Consider the following 11,166-nt stretch of genomic DNA (forward strand, 5'->3'; position numbering starts at 1 on the left):
ACAACGAAACACACAGCGCCTTCACGACATGGCGGCGGTGGCAACAATACTACAGCTAGAATAAAAGTTACGCCTTCTTTCTTTGCGTGAACATTTGGGCGGCGTTATGCAAATCTTCCCACAGGGGCGTGTTAGAACGAGCCATTTTAGCTAGGTGTGGCTGACTCTTAAATTTTATAAAGAATTTCTCTTTGGATTTGAGACTTTAGTCTTTGCAACTTTACAGATCTTCTTTAACCACCAAGAGCTTGTAACACCTCCAAAGAGAAAGGAAAAATTGAAATCTCATCATATGACCCCTTTAAGGATTAACTTGCAAAACTCAGATTAATGATGCTGAAAATTCAGCTTTGAAATCACATGAATAAATCACAGTTTAAAATATATTCAAATAGAAAGCAGTCATTTTAAATAATAAAAATATTTCACAATATTGTTGTTTTTGCTGTATTTTGAATCAAATAAATGCAGGCTTGGTGAGCAGAAGAGACTTCTTTAAAAAACATTAAAAATCTTACTGAGCAAAACCTTTTGACTGGTAGTGTATCAAAACACAATTTCTAAAGTGCCTAAATGTCGAAATTAGTACAATATATTGAATTGTTAGGCTGTGACGCATATTATTTTTGTGTTGCTGTCTTTAGCTCCCTCCCTCCCTGTACAATAAATCCATGTGAATATCTTCCTCTACTAAATTTTTTAATGTAACTTTACAATATTGATGTCCTATAGCACAGTATTCTGAATGATGATAATAATGGGGTGCTACTGATAGCCTACTATCAGTTTAATACTCAACTAGGTTAATAAAGACAAAACTATCTAGCGTATTTACAGATGAAACTGACCTGCACTTGAAGCCCTGAACAGGTCAGTGATGTTGCTCACTGCTGCTTCTGGCCGCTTCTTCTCTTTTATCGAGTCCCGCGCATCGGTTCTGTTCGGAATCGTTTGACGGAGGCGCAGAACACACATGAGCTGATTCGTGTAGCGCAGCACTACCAGTCAAGACTCACTGATTTATGATTTATTATCAATAAATAATCTAATGACAAAATCGGAAATGATCACTTTGGTACAATAAAAAAAAAACAGGGCAGCGTAATGTTTAGTGAAATTATTTGGTAGTCTGAGGTGGAATGGGGATTCGGGAAAGGGGGGGCATATTTTTTTATAGGTTTATAGGTTTAAAGGGCCAAAAAAGTTTGAGAACCACTACATGGTCTAAAGTTAACAGACAGTGTTTAGTGCAGTCCACATGTTTACCTATGTTTATTACAGTGACTTTGAATTACCTAAAGCAGTGTGGTAAAGCAACAGATTTGTTTTTATATTTCTGCAATCTACTTTAGTTTGTGTGATTTGTTACTGACTTTCATATTAATGTTTACACCAGGCTTATTTGTAATTGCTTTATGTTGTCATAATTATTACATGCTTATAAGGTTGGAAGTTCAACAAATCAGTCAATATACTGTGATTGTAGTTGTTAAATAAACATGTAATTCATATCAATTCATGCATCACCGAATTTAATCATAACATATAGGCCTGGCCTGCAGAAAAGAACATTTATTTTTAATCTATCTAATAGTGTGTTGGTCATACTATACAATTATTTATAGCTTGTATTTTTTGAATAATACAGAACATAAAGAGCTTTACAAAATAATTGCATATTAAATCGCAATCGCAATATTTGTAAAAAATAAATAAAAATCGTAAAAAAATAAATAAATAGCTACTCAGTATGTGATTTTAGATGCAGCTACTAATTGGTAGGATGTTTACCTTAGTTTTTTCTTGATAGGGCAGCAAATTTATCAATTTTCTAAAAAAGCTGTTAAGAGAACATTCACAGGTTGTCTTGACAAACCTTGCTTTTCTACTTGATGTATACATTTCTTTGAATTTCAATTAGTTTTAATTCTACTTGCATTGCATTTTAAACTAATTCTGCACAAAAAAAACGATTTATTTTTTTATTATTAATAAAAATAAATAGGTATAAAAATATACAAAATCATAATGTAAAAAAAAAAAATCTCATTCTTAAATCTCAGAACCGTCTGTAATGTACTTAAAAATACAAATGTCCACTGGTGTATCCCCATTGGTGATATTCCTGTGGAAGCTAGTGGCTTCTAGACCACTGTTCGTTGTGATACACAGCCTGACCATTTGCTGTTTACTGTCCACAGCATCATTTCCTGTGTGCATGTATTCCCTTTCTGGAAGATTCCTGGGGCTTTTGATTGAGTGTCTCCAACAGCACATTAGATTTTCCAAAATCGTTCAGCCCTAGTTCTGGCGTACGCATGGCTTTATAAATCTGAAAACTTTTGTACGTACGCAAAATCTAGCTTTTGTGCATACGCACACATTTAGGATGAAATCTATGTAAAGCCCCAGAGCACACAACAGCACAGAGTGGGTCATATGCACGAGACGGTGCAGACCACGAAACATATTGAATCCATTTGAAGTCTACACAGAATGCTATATTTTATAGCAATATGGATGAGATTAGGAGGAAAAACTGTTAGACTCGGTATTAGAAACAGCACTGACGAGTAGAAGAGATAACACAGATGCCATTCGCCAATATATTACACACTTTTCCAACTACAAATCTTTAGCATGATTAATCACTGTTTTACTTTAGTAACAGTTTCATATTGAATCTAAAGGGGACTGTGGCTGTCATAAGCTGTCAAATGCGGCTTTACCGAGCTCAACAGCTCTGGTGCAAGTTGTGAAATAAACGAAAATCTATAATAAAAAGGGGACGGGCCTGCTTGATATGTCCCGCCCTGTCTTCCCGTTTCAGTTGAAATTACGTCAACAAATAGAATAGAATAATGCTGCATGTTTCAAGCCACTTCAGTGGATCTTTAAACACTACTTTAATATGCATTATACAGAGGCAAGATGAAAAGAAAATACCATCTTTTCTAAAAACAGTCAGCAGCTCCCCTCAGAGATATTCATATAAACTCCCACCCCCAATTGTATCGCGATTCGTTTAACATCTCAGCTAACTTGAATCGTCACATATTTGTATTGATGTTCAACTGGCTCGTGGTGCATCGTTACATCCCTATTTGATATACTATTTTACATTATGCATTATGTGCATATGGGCATTGTTACATCCCTACTATTATTTAATACGTCAGGATTTACAGGGTTGATGTGTGCATGTATTCCCTTTCTGGAAGATTCCTGGGGCTTTTGATTGAGTGTCTCCAACAGCACATTAGATTTTCCAAAATCGTTCAGCCCTAGTTCTGGCGTACGCATGGCTTTATAAATCTGAAAACTTTTGTACGTACGCAAAATCTAGCTTTTGTGCATACGCACACATTTAGGATGAAATCTATGTAAAGCCCCAGAGCACACAACAGCACAGAGTGGGTCATATGCACGAGACGGTGCAGACCACGAAACATATTGAATCCATTTGAAGTCTACACAGAATGCTATATTTTATAGCAATATGGATGAGATTAGGAGGAAAAACTGTTAGACTCGGTATTAGAAACAGCACTGACGAGTAGAAGAGATAACACAGATGCCATTCGCCAATATATTACACACTTTTCCAACTACAAATCTTTAGCATGATTAATCACTGTTTTACTTTAGTAACAGTTTCATATTGAATCTAAAGGGGACTGTGGCTGTCATAAGCTGTCAAATGCGGCTTTACCGAGCTCAACAGCTCTGGTGCAAGTTGTGAAATAAACGAAAATCTATAATAAAAAGGGGACGGGCCTGCTTGATATGTCCCGCCCTGTCTTCCCGTTTCAGTTGAAATTACGTCAACAAATAGAATAGAATAATGCTGCATGTTTCAAGCCACTTCAGTGGATCTTTAAACACTACTTTAATATGCATTATACAGAGGCAAGATGAAAAGAAAATACCATCTTTTCTAAAAACAGTCAGCAGCTCCCCTCAGAGATATTCATATAAACTCCCACCCCCAATTGTATCGCGATTCGTTTAACATCTCAGCTAACTTGAATCGTCACATATTTGTATTGATGTTCAACTGGCTCGTGGTGCATCGTTACATCCCTATTTGATATACTATTTTACATTATGCATTATGTGCATATGGGCATTGTTACATCCCTACTATTATTTAATACGTCAGGATTTACAGGGTTGAAAATTTTTTTTAACACTGGACAAAACAGCTGAACGTCAGTCCTCACCTGAAGAGCATGAAGACTGTAGCTGGCATCAAGAAGATCTCATTGCAAGCAATAAACTTTAGGATGTTCTGCTGATTGGCTGTGAGCTTGTTCAAAAAGTTCCTCACAAACATAAGGCTGTTTGGACCCATGGTCTGAGAACAAATGAAACGGAGACAAAATTCAGGATGGAATTATGACAAATACACATTTGAGCAATATAAATGAGAAGGGCAGAGACTTACATCAAGGACTCTTTTAGTGTAGGTGGTGGCGTGGAGAAGTGAGAAGAGGAACACTGGAAAAATGCTCACTGAGAACAAAAGTCAAGGCTGAATTAAATACAATATGATGCCATAACACAACAAAAAACAGATATTTTCCCCCCCAAGATATTTCCAAAGGAAGGGGTCTTTGAGAAAGGATACTTGTGATAGGGTAGGAGTTGACTAGGATGAGGGAGTAGAGGAGATAGTGGCAGCTGTCCTCCTGTAAGGCCTGGGCCAGGAAGGCTCTGCTCAGCTGAAAGTGAGGAAGTCTCTGGTGCAAACGCAGAGCGCTGGTCAAGGCATTTGCCAGCAATGCCCTCTGATAGAAGTTATTAGCTGCTTGAGGCCTGGACAGAAAAAAGCAATTCTTCTTCCAATCATTCACTTATAAAATAAAATAAAAAACCTGTGAGTATAAATGTGTCCTTACTACCCTAAATAGTCCTCATCATACTAATGTGATGCCACAAACTACAATATCGTTAACTCCTATTGTGTTGGCGCCAATTTGATCCCCACTGAATTTTCAAATTGCTTGAAATACTGGTTAAACTTTATTTCTTCTAGAAATGTTGTGACTTTTTCTCAATTAGGGTCATGAATACACAGAGATGTGTTTTGAAAAGGCAAATTGTTACAACTTTTGTCTTCAAATTTGAAATTAATCTTTAAGGGTTTTTTCATAGTGCCAATTTTTGGTCAATGTGAAAAAAGTCAATTTGATCCTTAACACAAAAGTTGCACCCAGTTTTTGAACAAAACAGGATGGTAAAGAAGCTTGTGAACGTGCCTTGTAAAAGAACATGACTCACCCAAGCAGTGGCAGAATGAACATGATGGCGCAGTAGACAGTGAACAGTCGTGACAGCCACATAGCCGTTTCCAGCTTATTACTCAAGAGGAATTGCTGCAATACATTAATACGATCACGGGTCAAGTTTATAACGAACATTCTGAAATAAATGGATTTAAAAAGCCCCAAAACATAAAAATAACTAAAATAAATATATATATCCTCCTGGGACCGAAACTTAGACTTTTGCGACATTATATTTTAGTGAATTTCTCTGAGACCATACATGCCACAGTTCTAAGTTTGGATGTCCTGTACAGAGTACATTCAAATGTTTGGAGGTTTAATCATAAACACTCCCTGTCCTGGGTCTTTAAATATAGCTCATATTGACAGAATTATCAAATTTAGGTAAAAATTATAATGTTTTGTAATTATCATTTAAATCTGGCTAATTTTCAAATTGTTTGTCGTAAATAAACATCTCAGAAAAATGTTACGGGTTTTCAAATCGGAATATGACTTTTTGTTACGAACCAGGGTATAATTTTCATACATGTCTTCTGTAGAGGACACCAGGACAAACATCACATTAATCAGGCATTTTGGGGAGACACAAGTCAATAGGGTAAGAAATTACAGATCAATATTCCTATAAAACATGAGATATTCTTTTGAAAATGTTGCCAAGTTTTTACTCCCATTATTACACTTTTTTTCATTATGGTTTGCCCCAAGAACACATTAATATGCAAATTAGATCCAATGTATAGATACATTGTATAGAATGGGAATACCAACTTGTGGACATTTTACGCACATATTGCATAAAGTAAAATAGTATATTAGGGATGTAACGATGCACCGCAAGCCGGTTGAACATCAATACAAATGTGACGATTCAAATCGGTTGATATTAGGGATCCAACGATTAACTGCGAGCCGGTTGAAAATCGATTCATATGTGACGATTCAAATCGGTTGATATTAGGGATGCAATGATTAACTGCGAGCCGGTTGAAAATCGATTCATATGTGACGATTCAAATCGGTTGAGATGCCAAGCAAATCGCGATTCATTTAGGTGTAGGAGTTTATATGAATTTATGTCTGAGGGGAACACGCTGTCTTTAGAAAAGTTTAGTTGGTATTTTTTCTTTTCATCTTGGCTCTGTATAACCATATTAAAGTTCACAAGTTCAGCGCTGCTTTGTTCACAGCAGAAACCAAGGAAGTGCTTAAAGCACCACCTGCTGGCAGAGAGTGAATCTGTGTCTCATTCAGCTCGTCCGCTGTTTCATGCAGATATTTTTAGGTATAGTTTCACAAAACTGAAGTCAGACCATTCTGTTTTTGCTTAAAATTTCAAATTAGATTAAAAACTGCTCATGTTGAATGTATGCAGCATCTTTGTTTGGATCATGATTAAAATGCAGTGGTTGCCTCATTTTAAAGGGAAAGAGCACAGACAAAGCCTTTTGTTTATATGAAGAGATTTATTTTATTTGTGTTATTTGATTTGGGGCTTGTTTTAAAATTTCAATGTAGTTTTGTTATTTACATTATATTTAAATTTTGTCATTTAGCAGATGCTTTTGTTCAAAGCAACTTACAAATGAGGACAATAGAAGCAATCAAAACCAACAAAAGAGCAGTAATATGCAAGTGCTATATTAGTATATTATTATAGTGTTATATTTCAATTTCACAAAGAAATGTGCAGCATTTTGTCCAAGCAATAATAAAAGGACACATTTAATTTATAATTTGTCTTAAATCTCATTTTGTAAACATTTTTTTTTTTTAAATCGTGATTCGAATCGTGAGTTGAGTGAATCGTTACATCCCTAGTTTATATGTTAAACGAATCACAATACATTTGGTACATTTGGGAGTAGGAGTTTATATGAAAGTATCTCTGAGGGGAACTGACTGTTTTTAGAAACGTTTAGATCGTTTCATCTCATCTCTGTATAATGCACATTAAAGCAGTGTTCAGAAGCGCTGCGCTGCTTTGTTTACAGCGGCAATTAAGCAAACGCTGTATTGCAGCCGTTCCATAAGCGCCACCTGCTGTCAGAGAGTGAATTTGCATCTCATTTAATTTGTCTGCTGTTTCGTTTCGTGCAGATGTTTTATGTAGTATAGTATCACAAAACTAAACATTCTGTTTTTGTTTTAAAATTTCAAATTACACAATCTAATTTAGATTAAAAAACATTTATGCAGTATCTTTGTTTGGATTGTGATTCAAATGCAGTGGTTGCCTTTAATTTTGAATGGAAAGACCACAGGCAAAGCCTTTGTTTATATGAAGAGATTTTTGATTTATTATTTGATTTAATATTTGATTAGATTGTGGTTTGTTTTAAAATTTCAATTTAGTTTTGTTATTTGACATATTTCAATTTCATAATGAAATTTTGTCCAAGCAATAATAAAAGGACACCTTTTCATTTATAATTTGTCTTAAATCTAATTTTGTTGAAAAAAAACAACAAAACCCTTGAGAAAATAGTATCGTGAAATCAGTATCGTGAATCGTACCACATCGTGAGTTGAGTGAATCGTATTATCCTTAATATCAAATCATTCTGTAATAACATATCTTTCATAACATAGTTGAGAATCATCTTTGTACAAAGTTTGGTTAAAAATAGCCTGAAACCTAAAAACTGATTGGTGAATGAAAAAATAAAACATTGTTTTGCCTATACATGCCTTTTCATGTATATTTAATATTTATTTATTTTGAATAACTTAGTCCCGGCGTCCTCCACAAAGGACATAGGATAAAATATTTTTGTTTTTCAAAAATATTTTTCTCCATTTGTTTCTTATGCTCCAACCAATGTAATGACATAAAAAGAACAACAAAATTCACAAAACTTTTTTTTTCTGGTTCTCAGAAAATATATATCATGGGGTCATTGTTTAGTACTTAAAAGAAGCTTATCAAAGCTAAAATGTCATGGCACTTACCACAGGTCCAGTCTGAGGCTGAGGAGGTGGACTCCTTTGCTCTGTGTCTGCCATCTTTCAAATATTACAAGGCTCTACTTCTTGAGAGAAATAAAAATAATAAGCTTGCACGCAGAACATACACATCACATATTCATGCACACAGGCTGCTTATTAACTCGAAGAAAGGGACAAAGTGACTTGAGTTAGTCTTGCTAAACCCTGAAACAGTTCTTAAGCAGTTATAGTTTGCCAGGTGTGGGAGTGGGCAAAACACACGCACATTAGCTCTTAAACGAAGCTTTCTTACAACAATTTGTTGAAAAAACATTGTATTGTTTCACCAAGGCACTACTACAAATCGGTAGGAAATACATTCATAATGTCCACCCAAAGCAGAACTAAGTTACACTTGTCAACGTAAATACTGACTAACTAACTTCATGACAACTGAAAATCAACCGGCAACAATTACAGATTTGCAGATATTACTGTACACCTGTCAAGCGTCGCCAGTTTTTTTATTTTTATTTATAATACCTAAATAAAAGTAGAAGATTGGTTCATCATGTAGTTCTAAAGTACCCTATTCATTTTAGTTGAAATATGTCGGGAAAATCTAGAACACTCCTCAGTACCCAGAGGAGCTAACAATGTAGCCGACAAGCTAACTCTTCACACAGCCACTGACTGCAACCACTGACAGCCCTGAAATACCTGCAGCTTCTGCGCATATTTATACTAACATAAAAGTAATACGAAATGTATTAATACCTGCGATATATTGTTGAATATCACGTTTCGTGAGAAGGTAAAAATCGGCGTTATTTATTTCACAGCTCAGGGCGCACGCGCTTCACTCCGTAATAACGCAAGAGAGGTTGGTCAGCTGAGTCGACCTCGCGACCGCTGTGTGAATTTCCGAAATCTCGCGATGTTTCGGCCTACATGATTTGGTAAAGCAATTTTATTGGCTTTTTGTTATTGTTTTTTTTTTTTTTGCTGTTTCATTATTTCAAATAATCTGCCACAATAATATTTAGATATATAAATAGAATAGCAAACAGATAAATATTCAAATAATAATGATGATGACCAGAACTCTACTCTTTGTCATCACAAGTACTATAAACAACCACCTAGCAGCTCAGAACCCAGAACACATTCAAGCGCCACTAACATTTTCTTTGTGAAAATTTTAAAATGCTTTGCCACATTTAAAAATGTTTTGCTACTCTCCCACTCTCCCACGGACGCAAAAACAAAAAATAAAATAAATATATCACTTGTGCAGATATTAATAAAAGCCTTCCTTTCAAGTCATGGATGTGGTCCCTGAAAGCGCTATGTATCCCACAGTGAGTGGACCAGCCTGCTTGCCCCAGGTCTATGTATGTCCCCCTTCAGCTTCATACCAACAGCCTCCAACCCCACTGCCACCTCACCCTTACCCTTCTCATAATACAAATGTTGAGACATTGGCCAATGAGGGCCAGCCAGCATTGGGGCGTGTTTCAGAGGGTGAGGAATGTGTTTTAGAAGCATTTGCACAGTTTGAGAACAATATCCCAGGTTTTATCAGTTACTTTCTTGACACCAACATTGGGCAGAGTGCAGGACAGAGGGAGCAGAGTCAGAGAGGAATGAAAGGGGACGTCAAAACTGAGGGAAGGGCTACAAGGGTGCGGAGGGCTGGGGCACGCGGAGGATTTGCTCTGAAGGGAGAAGGGTTGAGTATTTGTAAAAGAGTGCAAAATATGAAAAGGTGCGGAAGAGTGGCGAGGTCGGCCTGGATGGGGCAAGGTGGGGGTAGGACTGGCAGGATGCTAGACACCAGACAGATGTTCAAGAATCACGAGAGGCTTAAACGGAGACGACAAGGCAGAGGAGCGATAAAAGAAGAAGGAGAGAGAGGCAGGTCTTTATCAAGGGGGAGATCCAGGCAGAGACAGACAGGGAGCAGAGGCAGATTGGTAGAACCAGTGTGTCAGGTAGGTGTCTCACGACATCTTCAGATGTGGAGGTATGACATTTTTGTTATTTTACTTCTGTTTGAATTAATGATTTAAATGGGTCATATCATGAGCAATCTAATTTTCCTTGATCTTTTGAGGAAAATTAGCTTAAGAAAAGTCCATTCAGTGAGACTAAAACTTCTGCAATGTCAGACAGATGAATGCACTGATGCATGACACCTACATACATGTTGAAGAAATACTTAAAATATCAAAAATACACTACCATTCATAAGTTTGATGTCAGCAAGACCTCTAAGAATGGATTAAACTGAACAAAAACGACAATGTTACAAAAGATCTATTTTAATAAATGCTCTTCTTTTGAACTTTCTATTTTTAAAGAATCATGAAAAACCATGTTTACGGTTTTCACAAAAATATTAAGCAGCACAACTTTTTTCAGCATGGATAATAATAAGACATGTTACTTGAACACTAAATCAGCATATTAGAATGATTTCTGAAGGATCATGTGACACTAAAGACTGGAGTAATGGCTGCTGAAAATTCAGCTTTGACATCACTGGAATAAATTAATATTTTATAATATATTAAAATAGAAAACATTTATTTTAAATTGTAAAAATATTTCACAATATTACTGGTTTTGTTTCCTGTAGTTTTTTTAAACAAATGCAGCCATTAGCTAAAAAAATAGCTAAAAAAAACTTCTTTAAAAACATCAAAAAATCTGGTAACACTTTATTTTGTTAGTCCACTTTAGACATTATATTAACAGTAAGTAACTTTGCAACTACATGTCAACTAGCAGTTAGTAGAGTATTAGTAGACTGTCTGCTTAATATCTTCTAACACTTTCTTTGTCAACTTATTCTACTAACCCTAAACCTACCCTAACAGTCTACTCTGAGAGTTAGTAGACATGTAGTTGCAAATTAATGAGAATTAGTTGACATGTAGTT

At 35.8% G+C, this 11,166-nt stretch overlaps 2 protein-coding genes across 4 annotated transcripts in view; one reads left to right on the forward strand and one right to left on the reverse strand.

Moving 5' to 3' along the window:
• Positions 1–9,147, reverse strand: part of LOC107601492 (transmembrane protein 33) — a 27,158-nt gene extending 18,011 nt beyond the window's left edge. For 2 of the 3 annotated variants that reach the window (XM_016293688.1, XM_016293687.1), the window contains exons 1-6: positions 9,000–9,147; positions 8,247–8,326; positions 5,284–5,378; positions 4,631–4,818; positions 4,448–4,515; positions 4,224–4,357 (exon numbers count right to left, since the gene is read on the reverse strand). In XM_016293688.1, the coding sequence (XP_016149174.1) occupies positions 4,224–4,357; positions 4,448–4,515; positions 4,631–4,818; positions 5,284–5,378; positions 8,247–8,300 (539 nt within the window). In that variant the 5' untranslated portion in view covers positions 8,301–8,326; positions 9,000–9,147. The remainder of the gene's footprint in view (positions 1–4,223; positions 4,358–4,447; positions 4,516–4,630; positions 4,819–5,283; positions 5,379–8,246; positions 8,327–8,999) is intronic. The other variant, XM_016293690.1, reaches the window with a different exon arrangement.
• Positions 9,148–9,547: 400 nt separating this feature from the next.
• LOC107601473 (uncharacterized) overlaps positions 9,548–11,166 on the forward strand; it is a 5,386-nt gene continuing 3,767 nt past the window's right edge. Inside the window, exon 1 of the mRNA XM_016293652.1 lies at positions 9,548–9,616. Within this exon, the coding sequence (XP_016149138.1) occupies positions 9,548–9,616 (69 nt within the window). The remainder of the gene's footprint in view (positions 9,617–11,166) is intronic.

This window comes from Sinocyclocheilus grahami, unplaced genomic scaffold, assembly GCF_001515645.1.
Source record: "Sinocyclocheilus grahami isolate Dianchi unplaced genomic scaffold, SAMN03320097.WGS_v1.1 scaffold306.1, whole genome shotgun sequence".
NCBI classification, from domain to species: domain Eukaryota; kingdom Metazoa; phylum Chordata; class Actinopteri; order Cypriniformes; family Cyprinidae; genus Sinocyclocheilus; species Sinocyclocheilus grahami.